This window comes from Aspergillus ruber, assembly GCF_000600275.1.
Source record: "Aspergillus ruber CBS 135680 unplaced genomic scaffold scaffold00002, whole genome shotgun sequence".
NCBI classification, from domain to species: Eukaryota; Fungi; Ascomycota; class Eurotiomycetes; order Eurotiales; family Aspergillaceae; genus Aspergillus; species Aspergillus ruber.
In genome coordinates this window covers 1,180,721-1,199,817 of record NW_024467298.1, presented here as the reverse complement: position 1 = coordinate 1,199,817, position 19,097 = coordinate 1,180,721, and the positions used below count along the sequence as shown (strand labels likewise).

Genomic DNA, 19,097 nt, shown 5'->3' with positions numbered 1-19,097 from the left:
AGCCCGTGAGTTGCTTTGCTAGAGATCCAGGTCGCAAGCTAGCTGAGTATAGGTAATCGCAGTCAATTATGGTACGCAATATTTCAATTTTTGCTCTCAATCCCTGCCAATATCAAACTAGGGCGCGAAAAACCTCTCTCACCTCACCATACTCCTCGTCTTCCCTTCTTTCTCGGTTATTTATTACCAATAATACATATTTAATCCAACAATAGAATGAACAAATAAAGAAAGCTAGGAAGACATTGATGAGAAAAAAAGAGTATAAATCATATCTGAACCGGGCACAAGCCCCCTTCATCCCAATATTCACTTCCCGCGGTCTTCCTCGCATTAAAAAGTCCCAATGGGTCCCACTTCTGTTTGATATCATACAGGCGTGGGTAATTAGCTCCCCAGAATGATTCCTGAAAGTTCCGCTCATCGGCATCTGCCTCATTCAGATACGCACCCATAATACCTAAACCTTCAACGCTCTGCAGAATCAGTAGCTCCACATTGGTCAAGTTCTCCCGAACAGCTTTCTGTTCTTGTACCGTGGCGTTAGGAGACCAATTCCTTCTGATGACAGCATGTAGCAGTGTCTTTCTCCAGGCTGGATTGAGAGCACTGTCAATCGTGTGGGCATTTTTTGCAACCACACCGCCGGCGACAATGTGGCCAATTAGTGGCTGCCCTGGCCGATACTGGAGTGAGCTGAAGGCGGAAATGAGTCGTGCTGGGCCATCGTCAGAGACGAGAAGGTCTCTGGAGAAAAGTCGCGAGCCAATTATGCTGATAGTACCAGTTTCGTCGGCATTGCCAGTGATCGGAATGCTTGGGATGAAGGAGACAATGCTCGGGAAGGGGATACAACGATACTGTGGAGTGACGCCGGTGGTTGCGTTCAATGCCTTAAGCAGCGGGCCATAGAATTGATCGATTTTAGCTATGTCTGATATGTTGGCAAACGCCAGTGTGGCAGTCAATGTGGATACACTTGTGTTTGCCGACAGCATCTGCCGTCAATAGGGTCAAGTTTGGACGGTGAGTGGAGGCGTATTTGGGGACGGGTTCCGGTGAGAAAAAGAGAAGACATGCAACGTTCGATGTATTGTTAGACAATTTGTCCATTGATTATTACCTATTGTTACCTGGATGACAACATCATAAACAGCATAGATATGGCATGACAACTAGAAAGAACCTACGTCTGAAATGATGGGCCACTGCACCAGTTCCTAATACGATACCGTTCTCAATCTCTCTGCAATGGAAAGAGTCTTTGAAGCTGGTGTTGGGAATTCCGAACGAATGCCGAGAAAAAAATCGGCAAGCATTATGCGTTTAGAAGATTCAATGTAGACTCGATCGCAATACTCCGTTGCTACATCCACATATTTCTACTTTAAGCAAAGCTGAAACATCGCTTAGTCGCCGGAACCGACGGGAGAAGAAACCGATCTGTCATGCGATTGTATGTGATTAAGATCGGCAAACGTCTCCAGAACTCCTGGGAATCGCTCGTTTATGCTGTATTCTGATTGGTTCCCCCCATGTTCTTGGACGCTATCCTAGATCTGAGTCCTCCCCAGAATGCTCTTTTTCCTTCCCTTCGACACGCGAGATCTTGTATACATCAAACCGGTTGTGTTTGAAGATTTGAAACATCGGCAACGAGAAGGTCAGTGATCGAGATGCGATTGAGGCGCCACCAGAGAATATAAAATGGCTGGAAGTATCGTACAAACATCTATCCACCAATTCATTCTTCACTTGTCCCATCGGCGCCTACCAAGTGACTTACGCGAAACCGCAAAGCAAACTTCATCATGAAAATCACTCCATTTCTCATCGCAATCCTCCCGGCCCTAGTCTCTGCCAATGTCGGACTCAGCTGGAGCATCGCTAACGTCTCCTCCTCGGGCCTAAAAGACATCACCTTCCCAATGGCCATGCCCAATGCCAAGCACGAGGGTGGACTCTACTTCGCTCAGCAATTCGATTTCGTTGGAGCTGATGGTGTCGGATACACAGGTCTACAGCCTATGGCCGACACTTCCAACGGAAGTATGGTCCATGCCGTATTTTCGAGCTTTGTCGCAGGGACCAAAAGCACGGACACAGAGAACTGCAGCGATGGTGCAGATGGTGGTCCTGGTGTGAGCTGTGCCATTGAAATCCCAGCGCCATATTCACACCCATACAACCTGGTGATCAAGAACACGCACGGAACCACCTGGACTGGAACCCTCGTCGATGCAGTCCTGGGCAACGCAACGCGTATCGGCTCATATACACTCCCTGCTGGATCCGGGGGGGTCGGTTCCTCCCAGGCGGGCTTTGTCGAGTATTTTCTGTTCAACGTGGAAGACGCAGAGGAGAAGGGTGAATGTGGGAAGGTGCCACGCGCGGATGTGACATTCTGGCCACCTAGAACTAATACCTCCCGCTTTGGTGTTGGGGAGTTGAGCGAGCCCCATGCGTACAGTGGTTGTGAGGAGGAGGGCAACTTTAAGACGACACAGGTCAATGGAGGGGGATACAGGATTACCGTTGGATATGTCTAGAAGTCTGTGTTTAGATCTGCCAGACCATTGCTTTTGTCAGGTCTTTTCAGATGTACCTGTCAGATAGATACAAAACCGATCCTGTCACTCAAACTCGCGTTGATTGCGCGTGTCCAGGGCATCAGTATTACTATAAGCACTTATTCAGAAGTGCGTATAGGAAAGACTGTTCAAATCTGATAAAACGGATTATTTACAAGCATTCTGGCGCCCAATAACTAAACAAAGAGGTAGGCATTGCTAATACATCGAACAAACAAATGAAATGCGTAAATTATGGCTGCACTATGCGTTGGGCATACTAAACGAATATTCCCCGCATACCTTTAAGGCAAATCGCATATGGCCAAAAGACTATGCGCATGTGGAACGCTCTATTTGGCTGGTTGATATCAGTCAAATTACCGAGTATATTAATCAAATAGTGGACCGTAAATGGGTGTCCTAGTATAAAGACAAAGATGAACTGCTGGAATAGATCGAGAGTTGACAGCTCAACCTGAAAACCATAAATCCATTAGTCCAATATAAAGTATAAATCAAGGCATAGTTCTCAGTCCCGTGTCCCATGGCACTAGCACAGGTGAATAACACATCATTTTAATCGATAGGATGCGATGAGTGTAGTGCGCCAAACATCACACTGCATATCAGTGAGACTGCAATAGAATAGATATAGTGAAGATTGAGGAAATTGAAAGATTGAAGGACGAGAATTCGTTTCATCTGACATTTCCTTCGTGGCACCACTTTAAGTTCCCTAATGCGACTGTAGTCCCCAATATAAGTCCAGAGGGAAAGAACTGCCAATTTCCACGAAGAGGGCACAATTCGAGAATGATAACAAATCCAGGGACTATCCTGTTGCCAAAGAGGAGTTGAAGCATTGAAAACTCGACCATAAAACTGGCAGTTTCTTCATTGTCTTCGACAGCGGTGGCTACGTTATGGCTGTCCAAAGTAGCCAAGGATAATTCCAAAAGGTTTTAGGTTGGCAAAGAGATTGGTTTGTCCCTTCATCATTGTAAGGAATTCTCTCCCAGAATTGGAAAATCAGGCTTTGAAGAAAGACGTGTGTTGCTAGCTAAACCTACCTCAATGCATATAAGTTATTCTTATGCCTCTAATGACAGATAGGGATTGCTGAAGGGCGCAGAGTCAAGCTATATTCCATGATGCAGGTGGGATTCAATCACCACTAAGGAGACATTGTCATGGAAAATGATACTATCTGTCACGGGCTTGGAATAGTAGATACTAACGAACTGAATTCCTATCTAACTATTGTAGCCATCGATGAGAATATTGAGCCTGGAGAAGAAAAGAAAAGAAGATGAAAGTCTATTTACACGAAGAAGTCTTATATAGTTGTGTGTGTCCTCGTTACACAGCTTGTTTGTCTTCATGGTATTGTTTGCCGTGTTGATGGTATTTGCTGATAAAGGCGCTGAGCTGAGCCGTTACACTATCTTTCATTCTCTAGCTATAATGTTATATGTTACATTAACACTTGATCAAAGTATGGAGAATTCCATACATACCTCTCCTGTTAGAAGGTCAGTACATACGTCCATAGGCTCGAACCTAACACCATGATAGCCATGTCCAACAGGATCATACCATGATACCAGTCAAGATAGACCATCACCAATCACGGCTATTCGACCGCAAGTGGGAAGCGGGTCCGGCAACAGCTCCGGGACTAGTCTTAAAGTGGACCATGCCCTACCCAAACATGCCATACAACTAGCAAACATCCATGCTATGTGACAGTCAGCATGTTATAACAGCATGGCCCCGAGTGTAAACATGTTCACATCCAGTTTAGGTAGGCGGCGGAGGGGTGACCATATCAACACCTTCCTGCCACTTACAATATAAACCATCCTCGATCGTGCCGGTCCTTGGCGCGCAGGCGATGCTATATACTATGGGGTAACTTTCACGAGAGAGTAGATTTGTCCTATATTTCTCCGACATTTTACCTTGCAGCAGCGAATGTTATTGAACCGACCCTGAATGCCAGAAGCTAGCCAGACTAGGGCCTTGGCCAACACTCAATTCCAACTACTGCAGAGTACACCGGGCAAAGAATTCGGCCCGCCCCGCATTCTGTTCCCTTGTTACAGGCCCGTGTCCAATTTGCGGACGCGGGGATTGTGTGGAGTCCCCGCGACCGGTTCCATCTTCACGGGCTATTCGATCAATGGGGAATTTCCCGCAATCCTTTGCGCTCTATTCCGCTGGCTTCCATTTACCGTACATATAAAGGTGCGTCAATTCCTAGGGTGTTTCGTAGTCCTCTCCTAGCCATCATCCCCCCTCATCCACCATGCGTTGGTTCTCACACAGGGCGGCTGTCGCTGCTGCCAGTGTGCTTAGCATCGCGACACAGTCGCAAGTAGCCGTGGCGGAGTCTGTCAATGGGAATGGTATGTCTGCGTTCGTTGCGAAGTAGAGAGACTTCCATAACTAGTAACTAATTTACCAAGCGGTCGTGGCCAATGGCACATCCTTCGCCCTCAACGGGGACAATGTCTCCTACATCTTCCACATCGACCCCGCCACAGGGGATCTGATCTCGGACCATTTTGGTGGCAGTGTAACGGGTGCCATTCCCGCAGCCGCAGAGCCGATTGTAAACGGTTGGGTCGGAGCAACCGGGCGTATCCGTCGTGAGTTCCCCGACCAGGGACGGGGCGACTTCCGCATCCCTGCTGTGCGAATCCGCCAGTCGGCGGGCTACACCATCTCGGACCTGCAGTATCAGTCGCACACGATTGTACAGGGGAAGCCTGGACTACCGGGACTGCCCGCGACATTTGGGAGCGAGGAAGATGTGACAACGTTGGTGGTGCACTTGCATGACAACTATAGTTCTGTCGCGGCGGACCTGTCCTACTCCATCTTCCCTAAATCCGACGCTATCGTGCGCAGCGTTAACATCACCAACCTGGGCGAGGGGAACGTCACCATTGACGCCTTGTCCAGTCTGAGTGTGGATCTTCCCTATGAAGAATTGGAGATGATCTACTTGCGTGGTGACTGGGCGCGCGAGGCACATCGTGAGAGACGCAAGGTTGAGTATGGGGTGCAGGGGTACGTTTTCCATTCTCAGCTTCACAGATGAAATATCATTTCCTAATAGAGAATCAGCTTCGGGAGCAGCACAGGCTTCTCCTCCCACCTGCACAACCCCTTCTTGTCCCTGGTGCACCCGAGCACCACCGAGTCGCAAGGCGAAGCATGGGGCTTCTCTCTCGTTTACACCGGTTCGTTTGCCGTCAACGTTGAGAAAGGATCGCAGGGCTTCACACGCGCGTTGCTGGGCTTCAATCCGTCTCAGCTGTCATGGACCCTCCGGCCAGGCGAGACCCTGACCTCCCCCGAATGTGTGTCCGTGTATTCTGCCACCGGTATCGGCGGCATGTCACGGTCCCTGCACAGACTGTACCGGAAGCACCTGATCAAGAGCAAGTTCGCGACGAGTGACCGCCCGGCCCTCCTGAACAGCTGGGAGGGACTCGACGCCAGCATCAATGCCAGCAACGTCTATCAGCTGGCCGAGGAATCCGCCAAGCTGGGCATCAAGCTTCTCGTCATGGACGACGGCTGGTTCGGAAACGAGTACCCACGCGACGACGACACGGCTGGTCTGGGTGACTGGCAGGTGAATCAGGCCAAGTTCCCTGACGGACTCGGGACGCTGGTCAACAACGTCACGGCACTCAAGGCAGCGAACACTTCGACGCCGCTGCGCTTTGGGATTTGGGTGGAACCTGAGATGGTTAACCCCAATTCGACGCTGTACCACGAGCACCCCGACTGGGCGTTGCATGCAGGAGACTACCCGCGCAGTCTCAGCCGCAACCAGCTGGTCCTGAACGTGGCCCTGTCCGAGGTGCAGGAGTTTATCATCGACAGCATGACTCGTCTGCTGAAGAGCGCGGATATCTCGTATGTCAAGTGGGACCACAATCGGGGCATACATGAGATGCCGTCTCCCAGTACCGACCACGCCTACATGCTGGGCCTGTACCATGTCTTTGAGACACTGACAAGCCGGTTCCCAGATGTGCTGTGGGAGGGATGCGCGAGTGGCGGCGGCCGCTTCGACCCAGGTGTTTTGCAGTATTTCCCGCAGATCTGGACCTCAGACGATACAGATGGAGGGGAGCGAGTGGCCATCCAAATGGGGACATCGCTGGCCTACCCGCCCAGTGCGATGGGTGCGCACATCTCGGCCGTGCCCAACCAGCAGTCCTCGCGCAGTGTACCCGTCGAGTTCCGCGGCCATGTCGCCATGATGGGCGGGTCATTCGGACTCGAACTCAACCCGGAGGAGTTGCACGAGGATGAGAAGGCCGCGCTGCCGGCTTTGATCCAACTGGCCGAGAAAGTCAATCCAATCGTGTTAGAGGGCGACATGTGGCGCCTCGCGCTGCCGGAGGAAACCAACTGGCCGGCCGTGCTGTTCATCTCGGCCGATGGGACCAAGGCCGTGCTCTTCGCGTTCCAGATGCGGGCTAACATTGATAACTCGTCGCCGTGGGTGCGGCTGGAGGGACTGGATGCGAAGGCGGAGTACCGCGTGGACGGTGGGAGTGTGTACACGGGGCAGACGCTGATGAGCATGGGTTTGCAGTTTGTATTTGAGGGCGATTACCAGAGTCGGGTGGTGATGCTGGATCGTGTCTAAACAGCAACTCACACGTTCCCAACTTCATACCCAAGAACCTGCTGTACATGAGTGTAAATAGTGATATTCACAGGGTAAAGACACCTCATTATGCAGATCACCAGCACGAGATAGCCTTGATTGGGCAGATAGACCCCTGTCAACTATCGATAATCTTGAAGTTTAAGATACATGTAAAGGATGAAGTAGATTAAATCACTATTCACTGCCGGATGCACAGTTTGGTGGCAGGTTGAAATCTTCGGGATATATAGTCAGTCTAACATCAGATTCGTTGTACTTCCCCAGTTGTGTCCATACGAAAATCATCCGTAGAGTACCAGTTTCATTGGATTACATAGCACTATCTGCGCGTAGCTAGCTGTCATGTCGAAGACAAATAAACTAGTCTTCCCAGGATAGTGTATTCCATTTTCAGCTTGATGCTGTAGGCCATTGCTTTGAGAGTGACGTGGATGATAAAGTATCCAGCGTACTGAGACCCAATAATAGCCGCGTCCATGCAAACCATGGTCAAGTTGATAACCAGAAGCTGGACCAAAATGCCGTGATAATGGCCCCTCGGTCGTAGTTTCAACAACCGGATAGCCTCCCAGGAATATATAACCGACAAAATGATCTCTTGCACCGAAAGTCCCACCAACTGTATTCGTTCGAACACATTGAATCCGGTATTGAATTTCTTGCTGTCGTTGGAATGGACGCCAAATTCGAAGACAGTGGCAGGGATAAGAAATATAATTGCACAAACAATGACCATGGCAAGGGTTCCTTGTATTATCCATTGGTTATGGACAATTAGATGAAGTCGGGACCAAAGAACCATCGAATGGCCGACCACGAGACCATACCATCCTACTGTCTCTACCGCAATGCCCGCATAGGTCACCCCAAGGCGAAATATGGTGACGAGATAGCCCAAAGCAAACAGAATGATGCTTATTGATGCGATGAGAAGGGACCAGAAATAACAACTGTTGTACTTCTTAAACGTGATGAAACATAGGACAATGAGTTCGATGGAATTGTACAAGGAGATCGCGATAAAGCAGGCAACAATGGTTAACCTTGCAAATGAGACGTTGGGAAGATATATGTTGAATTCGAGGTTGCCATTATTGGTTTCATGGAAGTTGTCCTCTGGCATAGATGCATGCCTCCCACTGAAACCCATGCCAACTGTCTGTGAGGACAGGGCAATAGTCATCCAAAGGATGCTGGTGAATTGGGCTACACCTTCACCACCAAAAAAAATTGGGAACGTCTTGATATCATCGGAGTGGCGACTTCCTAAACCAAGACCATGTCTCATGTCTCGTGCGGTTATGTCCATGGTTCAATGGTGTCACAGACTTTGGCTTGGAGGGGTTTCTTATCTGGAATAAGGACGGTACAGTTTTTAAGTTTTCAATAGAGAACAGGAAGGTATTGGTCCTCTCCATTTCCCTTGTTACCATATAGTCTATGTCAATTGGCTGTAAATTGCAGTAACGGCGCCACATCCCATCAAGGTAGCTCCAGGAGCCAGCTCCAGATAAAAAAAACAAAACCTTGATAATGCGAATGCGGGGAAATCCCGCAGATGACGCTGATAAGCTGACAATCAGGTATTCCCAACTTGGAAACACTGGATAAATGCTGGCTAACTGTAACGGCTCAGCCCAGCGCCTTCATCAGCAAACATCATCAACACGGCAAACAATGCCATGGAAGCAATCAAGCCAAACAAGCTGCCTAGCGAGACCACGCACAACCACATGGGACTTCTTCACATAAATAGACTTGCCTCTTTTTTTCTTCTCTTCTCCAGTTTTGATATTCTAGTCGATGGCTACACTGGTTTAGATAGGAATATCATTTCATTAGTATCTATTGGTCCGAGCCAGTGACACTAACTGGACATACTACCACATATTGTGCCCTTGATGTCCACAAAAAAGGTCTGTTTAGAGCCATCCTTGATTCAATTAGTTCTATTGTTCTGCCCAGCCCATCTTGAGCATTTCCCGGTGTCGCTTCCAGTGGTTTTTACAGCTGATTACGGTCTATTGATACTGTCACGAGCTCGGACCAGTAAATACTAATGAAATGATATTCCTATCTAAACCGGTGTAGCCATCGACTAGAATATCGAATCTGGAGAAGAAAAGAAAAAAAGAGGCAAGTCTATTTATGTGAAGAAGTCCTATATGATTGTGTGTGGCCTCGCTAAGCAGCTTGTTTGCCTTGGTTGCTTCCATGGCATTGTTTGCCGTGTTGATGATGTTTGCTGATGAAGGCGCTGGGCTGAGCCGTTACAGATACCGATGAGAACTGTATAGAGCAGCGTCACACTGTCCCTCTAAGCAGTTTCATACTGCCACTGGCCCGATTCTTCTACGACTTTGATGGCAGATCGACAAGAAAGAGGTTCCAAGGGAATTAGGTCCTTGGCGCCCACGAAGAGCGTGAACGTGTCCGTCATAAAATGTATAAATATTGAGGCGCAAAGGCACCTAAATGCGTCATTCTGCAATCATAGGCTCTCGATATATCTTATATTGCTGGTTTCCCCTCTTAAAGGGCCCACCGTATTATTTCCAACAAACCCCGAGAGAGACACCTTTTAACTAGTAACTCAGGGCATCTTTTTGTGTATGAATGCTGAGTGAACAGGATTCTTTTTCTACCAAGTAAACCGGCAGGCTGGAAATAGTCGACATAAGGAGAGAGAGGCAAATGCTCATAATGTTGTCTCTACGCCCTTTCAATCATCTGGCCAGGCATGTATGGCACCTCTGCCGGGGTTCAAGGTCTTCTCTCACCTGGTCATAGAGCCCTAAGGCCTTGAAACAGCAATTTCGAAATCTGACGCTGCTTGAGCATCATTCCCATAAACTGCTCCAGCAGGTACTTTTTTTTCGCTTGTTTCACTGGACCCAGCACTGACCTGAGTCAGTATGACATCCCAGTACCCAATGGATATGTCGTCGACAACCCGCTAGACGCCAAAGCAGTGGTAACAAAGATAGGTGAATTTCTCGGCAGAATCAATCATAACAGATACAAAATCCTCTAACATGGATCAAGGGGCACCTTCAATGCTAAAATCGCAGATTCTTGCCGGTGGTCGTGGAAAAGGGAAATTCGACACTGACGGCAAGGGCGGCGTGCGCATAGTTTCGACGTAGGTCTTGACTGAATTATACATACACCCATCATCTAACAGGACAACAGACCACATGAAGCCTTGACCAACGCGACCAACATGCTTGGTCATTATCTCAAAACCAAGCAGACTCCGCCCGCCGGTCTGCTCGTCAAAAAACTCTACATCTACAAAGCCGTCGACGTTGCCCATGAATACTATTTCTCGGTCACCTTTGACCGCCAGAAATCCAGCCCCGTAATCCTCATCTCAGATGAGGGTGGCGTGAATGTCGAGGCTAACTCAGACAAGCTGCACCGATTCTGGTTCTCCTTGTCTGAGGGCATAACACCCGAGATTATCGCAGATATCCGCTCAAGATTGCTCTTCTCCAGGACCGAAATGCCAGTCATCGAGCATATTATCCGGCAAATGGTGGAGCTATTCAACGCCAAGGATGCCATCCTGCTCGAGTTAAACCCCCTTGCCTTGACATCTGAAGGGAAGTTTATCTGTCTGGATGCAAAGTTTGATTTCGATAATTCAGCGCAGTTCAAACAGGAAGATATGTGGGAGCTTGAGGAGCGAACGCCAGACTCAGAGTGCGAGCATGACGCTGCTAAGAATGGCCTTGTATACATCCGTCAGGATGGGAATATCGGAAATATTGTGAATGGGGCTGGGCTAGCAATGGCAACTAATGATTTGATCAATATTCATGGTGGGAAAAGTGCGAATTTTCTGGATATCGGGGGGAAGGCAACGACTAGCACGCTGCTAAAAGCATTTGAGATCCTAGGGAGAGATTCACATGTTCAAGGGATCTGGGTTAACATTTTCGGAGGTATATATATCAGATCATGGAGCTTGAGATAGCAGGCTGAAGCGACACAGGTATTGTCCGGTGTGATATGATCGCCAAGTCGATTCTGCAGGCCACGTCCGCCATGGGCAGATTTCGAATTCCGGTTGTGGTGAGGTTGCAGGGGACAAATAGCGAGTCTGCACTGAAGATGGTATGTCACTATGTTTGACTTAGAGGCCAGTCTGAGCAGCGTGCTTATCCGGTTTATCATAGCTTGAAACGTCAGGGCTGGACCTTCATACTGAAACAGACTTCGAACTAGCAGCCACCAGCATCATTAAACTAGCCTCCGGTGGGCATTGACGCGTATTGTGATGTTCTTGCCTCTTTTGGAATTAATAATCGTCATTAAATATGAAGGAATGCTCTTCTGCGGTCTCGGGTTGGAAGGAAAATATTGTATTGGTGTTTGCGGATTTTGAACGTGCGTTTGGGACAGTATCAAATCGTACTTCCTGGGTGTAGTACTCCCATAGTCTCACAGTGGTGGGCAATTGCATCCGCTGCTATCTTCTCAACAACCTTCCTTAGGCAGTTCAGTAAGCTAATCACCCCGGAGGCCTTCACAGCTGTAAAGTCTGGCTTATTGGGTTTCCTAAGCAGAATGCCCTTCGCCACCTTCCATACTGGTGGATGTAGACCTAGCCGGAAGCATTGTCGGGTTAGAGCAACAATTCTGGGGCTGTCCCACTCCCATAAGAGCCAGAGAGCCCGGAAGATTAGTCAGTCAATTCCTGGGGCCTTCTGGACCGCCTGGTGAAACAGAGCGTGTTTAACTATTTCCTCATTTATCTGACCATGCCAGGACCCTGGTGATATCTCGGCTTCGGCCTCTTGATTGATCCCTGGCGCTTAGAGGAAGGCTGTTTCCCGAATCAGGGCTTTCTTTTCCTCAATGGAGCTGGCTAGCTGTCCCTGAGGTCCATGCAGTGTTGTGTAGTCATGGCTGTCCTGGGATTTGTGTATTTTAGAGCCTGCCAGCACTTCACAGTGTCCACAGGGCCAGGGTGATCCGTTGGCCCTTCCAGGAAGGTTTCCCAACAGGTACGCTTTGCTTATCGGATGGCTCGATAGTAACTTTTCCGGGCCTCTGCTCGCCGCGTATTGATATATTTAAAATATCCACTTACTTCAGTAGCAGCCAGAGTCGTAAGAGAAACGCTTGTTCCAGAGTAAGGTGACAAACTATTAACTAAAGAGAGCATCACAGTATACGTAGGAATGAGCAGGTAAATGAAAGACGAGCGAAGCTGTTGATCAAATAAATCCTAGCGGTTGAATCCGTGATCTAGATAACGCCGATCATGGTGATCGTCTAACATACATCAGATTACAACAACTTCACCTCTACCATCGCCATCAGTCGTTCTTTCGGCCTCGGCTGAAAAAAAAAAAGCCCTTGAAGCTCTTGGTGTACTGGTAGAGTCATTGCAACCATCTGTGTGTTCCCAGCGCCACAACGCGACGTGACGGCGTCACATCCAGTATTGTTAATGAACACACCAACATTTCACCAATCAACACCCACGTTGCAACTGTCCGGTCTTCCGCACTTTTGTGGTTGAAAAGCAATCATTCTCGTCAATAAATGTTTTATGTCTGCATGGGAGACCTACCCTGGTGATTAATGTACAGTGCCAACAAAACATATACACCAAAACCTCGATCACAATCTCCCACAGCATTGCTGGGTAACTCTGGATAGCACCGACGCCTTATCTCAAAACACTTCTTTCTTCGGGTTAAAAGATGTTCTGTCAAGCCCGGCGAGCTCCGTGCCGACCTACTTAGTTCATAGAATGGTACTTTCGCCTTTGCTGATATCAATTTACGCGAGTATCGCGATATCATCACTGTTTCGTTTTCGGCCTTCTAAGGAATTAATGGCAAGCGGCGGGGAGATCCGCAACAAGTAGGTGCCATCAACGGGAAAAGGGTACAACCGGGAGACTGTGGCCGGGGAAGTTGCAGACGCTGATACTGTGGACGCCATTTATTGAAAGTGTGTGGGGTTGTCGTCGGAGACACATGCAAACCAGAATGTTGTGATAGCTAGCACATCATTGACATCGGCAAAAACTGAGGCATAAACCATGCTTGCATGTTGTGTTGTATCATAAATTAATCTATGCCTTTAGCAAACAGTATAACCTATCCCAGTCATATCACACTGTGCTCTTTAATGGTTGGGCTATTATAACTTGTCACTATTGAGATGTTGAAAATTAAGTCACTTGACTGACTGAAGGGAATGGTTGTCTATCGGTCATGTACTGTGTATAGCTAGTCCATGTCGACGTACCTTGGATCTCCGATGCATCAACCCTAGTACGGATTATCATGATCGGGATTCGGTTGCTCCCTGACACATGCAACATTCATATCAGTCACAATATCCCTCCTCTCATATCACGTTATTTTAGCAAAGCATGGTGAAAGTCAACCTATCAAGAATGCAGGAGACTTCGACTTGAGATCCCTACAGCGGAGGTCCCCGTCCGGAGCAGCTCCTGTATAGGAAGGTCATTTAATGAATTCGGCGGCTTTCAACTGCCTCCTACTTATTTGTCTCAGATAGTTCCTTACTCGCTTAATATCTGTTCTGGAAGTATATAGTTGGTCTGGTAATTAATAAGGTAGGAGATTGGCAGGATCGTTGGCGTGAGTGTTAATCATAGTGGTTAGCGGGGTCCACCGGCACCGATTGGTGCATTTACCATTTCCTGCATTATCTTCCTGCAGAATTAATATAATTTAATTTCTTTTGCTTGTCAGGGTCCGCCAAGGAGGAGAAAAACACTAAGTAAAAGTAGTAGTAGACTAACTAACTATTAGTCCCAATCAGTCGACCGAGGGTTACATTCCACTCGGCAGCCTTTCAGATCTGCCTTCCCCTCAAGGCCAATTGAAGACCACCGCCGTACTCCCCAATCTACTGGTCTTGCGCTAGGCACTCTCCGAGTGCTTATCATTTGCTTACAAGGCTTGTCCGAAGCTTTTCGTGCCTGGGCCATCCGGGCCGTTCCTCCTTAGTCGCCGCCACCTCTCCCTATGCCCTAAGTAAGCCTGGTACATGTCCGAGTAGGGGCATGGTGACCAAAAGAGAATACCCTAGATTTATGGGAGATAAGCACGTCTTGTCGTTGGTCTTGGCACAGACGCAGTCGTCGGACCTTCGTCTTCTACTCTGAGCGTTAGACTCGGTCCTCTTCATGATATCTCTTGAGATGGAGGCTGGCACCTCACTGATAATCGCAAGATCCTCCATTTTGGGGCTAGTGTTTGGACGACGAACGACTTTACGTTATCGAGACAGTCGGAATGGCGGCTTTGGAGATTAAACACCATCGGACTAAGAGGGAAATGGTATCATTGCCCGAGTTTTGCACGTTCTCCGAATAGCAAGGAAGATGGGACATTGTGTAGGCCATGGTCTCTGAATTGAGTTGAGTACAGAATCAGTCACAGAGCTCTATGTATAAATAGGGCCACGATTCCTCTGTATACCTTATTCTTCTATCATCCAGCATCAGACATTCTCAAGCATCTTCTGATTCTTCCACTCTTCAACAGACTTTGTCAACAGTATCTCTTTACCTTCTTGAAAATTCCCAGTTAGCAAAAATGAAGTTCACTTCCATCCTCACCAGCTCTCTCCTTGCCAGCGCTGCTCTGGCTGCTCCTCTCACTGAGAAGCGTCAAACTCGCCATGAAGCTCGTCGCGCCAACAAGCAGCGTCATAGTAACCCTCCCCTCGTCGCCGACACCACCACCAAGGAGGTCCTCAAGCTCTCCAACACCACCCAGGCCCAGTACAGCTCCAACTGGGCTGGTGCCGTTCTGATCGGCTCCGGCTACACCACCGTTTCTGGCGAGTTCACCGTCCCCAGTGTCTCTGCGCCAAGTGGCGCCGGTGGCTTCGGCTCCGGGGGAGAGTCTTGCGCCTCTGCCTGGGTCGGCATTGACGGCGACACTTGCGAGACTGCCATTCTCCAGACCGGTGTTGACTTCTGCTACGAAGGCGGCCAGGCCTCCTACAGCGCCTGGTATGAATGGTATCCCGACTACGCCTATGACTTCAGCGGTATCTCCATCTCCGAGGGGGACTCTATCAAGGTCACCGTTGAGGCTTCCAGTGAGAGCACTGGATCTGCCACCGTTGAGAACCTCACCAATGGCCAGTCTGTCACCCACCGATTCAGTGGAAGCACCCAGGGCGACCTCTGTGAGACCAACGCTGAATGGATTGTTGAGGATTTCGAATCCAATGGCTCTCTTGTTTCTTTCGCTGATTTTGGAACGGTCACCTTCACAAACGCCGAAGCCACCAGCAATGGCAGGACTGTTGGCCCCTCTGGTGCTACCATCATAGACATTCGCCAGAACGGTCAGGTTCTGACTGAGGCCTCTGCGTCTGGTAACTCCGTCACTGTCAGCTATGTCTAGATGGGCTCTATACTGCTGTCTAGAAGACAGAAATATGGGGATGAAAATGAGTGAGTACACTGAGTGAAGAGCTATCCGGATTGTTCTGAATTTGTCCAGTCATTTACTTCTGATTTTTTGATGAATGCGTTTATGTTTGTTTGTAACTACTTTAGGTAGAATAAATCAGAGTGCACGCGCGTTGCGAAAATCCTGTTCTTGGAACTGTGTAGATAGTTATTATTGCTCTCTTTGAGACCTTTGTAGTCGATGGTTTCAGTGGGAATAGATGCATAGCTCGCAGTCCACTTACCAGAGAAAAGTCTCTTTTCATTTATTCGAACATCCAGGGTTTTCCATCATGTAGACCTACGTCCTATGCATTTTCTAGATGTAGTGGAATGGCTAACATTGATGTCACGGAGTGGGATGTCGCCACACCCTGGAGTATACTCGAAATGCAAGAGCGGTCTAAGGGACATAATATACATGCACGATATATTAGCATGTTAGAAGCATGCCTTTAGTGCTTCAGAGTTCTTGGTAGAGACTGCCATTTAGCATGCAAAGACAGTTTTGTGAACATGAGAATCAGCGCCGGCACATGCTAAATGATGCAGTCCCACCATTTCCCAGTGATTCTGTAGTGGGATAAGTAAAGAACGCCTCCACAAGAAGAATATGCTCTAGTGGCAATTCAAACTTTTTCCAGAACACCTCAGGTTCAGCCAACTTTGTCTCAGAACTGAGTTCGAATGGTCTATCATCATCAGTGTCTATGGGAGATGTATAGGAAGATCCGCTAGTGATTCTTATCATCTTTACTACATGCCCCCAAGATGTTACCTTTTTAGTAATCTATGTCGAGAACTTGTTCAAGTAATAGAACATCTATTCGCTCGCATAGTAATTTACGAACTTGGTCACTACTAAAAATCATTTATAATCTCGGCCTCGCTAGGCTGAACATGGCTTGATGTTAAAATCATTTTGCTAACCATACCTGTTGGTATGTTAGACCGAGTCATGGGTGAGTGGGCATGAAATATTCTTTAGTGCAACAAAAGAGAAAACCAGCCATTCAAGATAGTTCCAATCTGGATTTAAAAGTCAGTAAATGCATGATCTTTAGTTTTGGGAGCCACATTTGATTTACATGTCCCTTAATGTATATGCGTGTTATACTACATACGCCAACCAGGTATGCATAGTTGGATAAGGGCTAAGATTGAGAACTGAGCTTATAAGTTTAAACAAATGCCATTGCGCACAAGTAACGAAGCTAGATGCAAGAAATAAATACCGTTATATAATAGCTTTGCATACGTTCCGTATATCATTCCATGATCATCTCTCTCGTCAAACCTAAGCTACCAGCGCTTTCGCAAACGCCTGACTTTCATGACCTTGCACAACCTTTGCAATGGGAATAAGGTGGGCCTCCGAGTTTTCCTGGTTTTCTTGAAGCTGACGGAGGTAAGCCTGGGCAACCTTGAGCCACAAGGCCTTCTCTCTCGCACTGGCCCCCAAGCCTTGCCAGACCCAGAGTCTATTACCGGAATCATAAAGGAAGACGTCGTTTCCATCTAAATCGGATTGGTGAATTTGTCCTCCATCCTTAACAAGATCAAAGGATAATGTTCCAGAAGAATCGCTAAGCCTGAATAGTTTTTGCGGGCGAGCATCGATGTTGTCATCGCCTTTTCTCTTGGGGAAGGACACAGGTCGTGGCGCCTGGAACGATAATTGATTTACTTCCTTTCCTCCTAACAGGTCCACAATGATTTTCGATCTCGGTTCGAGCTGCGAAATGACTTCAACGTCCACATGTTTGGCTTGGATGAAATCATTGACGACCTGAGCCGCCTTAGCCTTTTCCATCGGACTGCAGCTTTTGCCTTGCCAGACCCAGATCTTATTGCCCTTGTCCAAGACGAAGACATCACCATCGTCGAGGCTCTGCCAGGTCGGCTCCACCTCATGAACGATAATAGAGTCAATGCGACCAGCACCAGGGTGCTTGAAGATGCGAAGCAATGTAAGCACCTCCTTGGGCTCCTCTTCCTCGACATGGCGGAATCCAGAAGCCACGCCTCCGGACTTGATCGAGATGCGACGGAACAGCGACACGAATTCCTCCGACGGGTGCCGCTGCACCTCCCGATGCTGCGTCGCAGCACCATGCAGGAACTCATCTAGTTCGACCGTCTTGTAAGCGGCGGTGCCAGCTTCATCCTGGGTGGTTTTGTTCCCCAGCCAGAAGAAAATATCGTGGCCCAGCTTGTCGCCATCGCCGACCTTGTACGTGTGCAGCACGATGTAACTGTCTCCCTCGTAGAATTCACCCGTGCGCTCCTTTGGCCATGGCACGACTTCAAAGTTCTCGATCCGCCAGATGAACAGCCCGGGTTCCTGTCCTATCTTGCCGTTATTCCAGGCGGGTTCGCTGGCGGCCGAGTTGTACTTGACGCGGTGGTCAATGTCGGTACCGATCAATTCCACATTGCTGTCTTTGATGTCGTATTCCTTTGGGTGAACTAATCCTTCGTGGGGGGCCATGTTGTTGTTAATTGAATGTATGTATTTAGTAGAGGGACGTTGGTCGTCGGTCGGGCGGCATGGCTAATAATAGAAATAGATCGGATCTAGGCGAGATCTTGGCATCACGTGTAAGCCCTATGGCTGATCTTGAGGGTTAGATTGATATATATTCGTTTGGCAAAGGGAATTGTTGGCTATTATGATAGCCAATCATCATTCCCTAGCTTATCATGACTACCTTGGTCCTGTATTTGGGTTTCTAAATAGAACTCTCAACTCTTCCGCCTCTTTTTCGCCTTCATACAACGTAGCAGTCTACCAGCGAGGACAGAAACAGACCCATACAAGATGTAGAAAAAACATGGCCTCCAACACCGACTATAAATGAAATATAACAATTGTGGACAGAAATACCTGAGTTCACCGTGAGTCCCGTTCAAAAATTATTAGAGGACAAGATGGATGGTCGGCACCCAGATGTCAATGTGGTGAACCTATTCAAAATAAATGGTCAAAGACGGAAAAGAATTGAAAACAATTGTGGAAGTATTCCGTAACGAAGCCCATGTCGAATTATACGTAAGTCTGATCTAGCGTGGACCTGGACCTAAGACAAGCACGAATCCTGCGTTGAGCACTCTTCTCTGTTCTCGATCTCGATTTCAATGACTTTAGCCTGGAGGACGTTGAATTGACCAGGAAGGAAATTTCTGTGACCGAATCCACGAAGCGTGCAAAGAGATGGATAAATTACAATTGAGACTGACAAAGAAACGGCCCGGTCTCAGGATGTGATTCCTAAAGACCTTTCCTGATGAGCTTGCGTTGCGCGATATAGATTATTGCATAATGCTACTCCAGTATCAATTTGGTTTAATAGAAATAAAAATC

General features: G+C 48.1%; 7 protein-coding genes across 7 annotated transcripts; 4 read left to right on the top strand and 3 right to left on the bottom strand.

Moving 5' to 3' along the window:
- Positions 1 to 73: 73 nt before the first annotated feature.
- EURHEDRAFT_408468 (uncharacterized protein) lies at positions 74 to 1,340 on the bottom strand. The gene has a single exon (XM_040780833.1). The coding sequence runs from the start codon at positions 996 to 998 to the stop codon at positions 270 to 272; it is 729 nt and encodes a 242-aa protein (XP_040642891.1). The 5' UTR covers positions 999 to 1,340; the 3' UTR covers positions 74 to 269.
- Positions 1,341 to 1,608: 268 nt separating this feature from the next.
- On the top strand, positions 1,609 to 2,819 carry EURHEDRAFT_408467 (uncharacterized protein). Its single transcript, XM_040780832.1, has one exon. It carries the CDS (start codon positions 1,812 to 1,814, stop codon positions 2,547 to 2,549), a length of 738 nt encoding a protein of 245 aa, XP_040642890.1. The 5' UTR covers positions 1,609 to 1,811; the 3' UTR covers positions 2,550 to 2,819.
- Positions 2,820 to 4,866: 2,047 nt separating this feature from the next.
- On the top strand, positions 4,867 to 7,383 carry EURHEDRAFT_470845 (alpha-galactosidase). The gene is made up of 3 exons (XM_040785317.1): positions 4,867 to 4,981; positions 5,042 to 5,648; positions 5,706 to 7,383. Exons 1-3 carry the CDS (start codon positions 4,882 to 4,884, stop codon positions 7,246 to 7,248), a joined length of 2,250 nt encoding a protein of 749 aa, XP_040642889.1. The 5' UTR covers positions 4,867 to 4,881; the 3' UTR covers positions 7,249 to 7,383.
- Positions 7,384 to 7,612: 229 nt separating this feature from the next.
- EURHEDRAFT_446846 (uncharacterized protein) lies at positions 7,613 to 8,395 on the bottom strand (the record flags this gene model as incomplete). The annotated part of the gene is made up of 1 exon (XM_040783631.1): positions 7,613 to 8,395. One exon carries the CDS (start codon positions 8,393 to 8,395, stop codon positions 7,613 to 7,615), a length of 783 nt encoding a protein of 260 aa, XP_040642888.1.
- Positions 8,396 to 10,016: 1,621 nt separating this feature from the next.
- Positions 10,017 to 11,595, top strand: EURHEDRAFT_541038 (succinate--CoA ligase subunit beta; the record flags this gene model as incomplete). The annotated part of the gene is made up of 6 exons (XM_040787383.1): positions 10,017 to 10,040; positions 10,187 to 10,259; positions 10,318 to 10,414; positions 10,465 to 11,219; positions 11,270 to 11,391; positions 11,454 to 11,595. 6 exons carry the CDS (start codon positions 10,017 to 10,019, stop codon positions 11,541 to 11,543), a joined length of 1,161 nt encoding a protein of 386 aa, XP_040642887.1. The 3' UTR covers positions 11,544 to 11,595.
- A 3,269-nt stretch (positions 11,596 to 14,864) lies between these two features.
- Positions 14,865 to 15,865, top strand: EURHEDRAFT_541028 (A4/G1 family peptidase; the record flags this gene model as incomplete). The annotated part of the gene is made up of 1 exon (XM_040787382.1): positions 14,865 to 15,865. The coding sequence occupies one exon, from the start codon at positions 14,865 to 14,867 to the stop codon at positions 15,684 to 15,686; it is 822 nt and encodes a 273-aa protein (XP_040642886.1). The 3' UTR covers positions 15,687 to 15,865.
- Positions 15,866 to 16,821: 956 nt separating this feature from the next.
- EURHEDRAFT_408465 (gelsolin family protein) lies at positions 16,822 to 18,263 on the bottom strand. The gene has a single exon (XM_040780831.1). It carries the CDS (start codon positions 18,222 to 18,224, stop codon positions 17,031 to 17,033), a length of 1,194 nt encoding a protein of 397 aa, XP_040642885.1. The 5' UTR covers positions 18,225 to 18,263; the 3' UTR covers positions 16,822 to 17,030.
- Between the last annotated feature and the right edge of the window lie 834 nt (positions 18,264 to 19,097).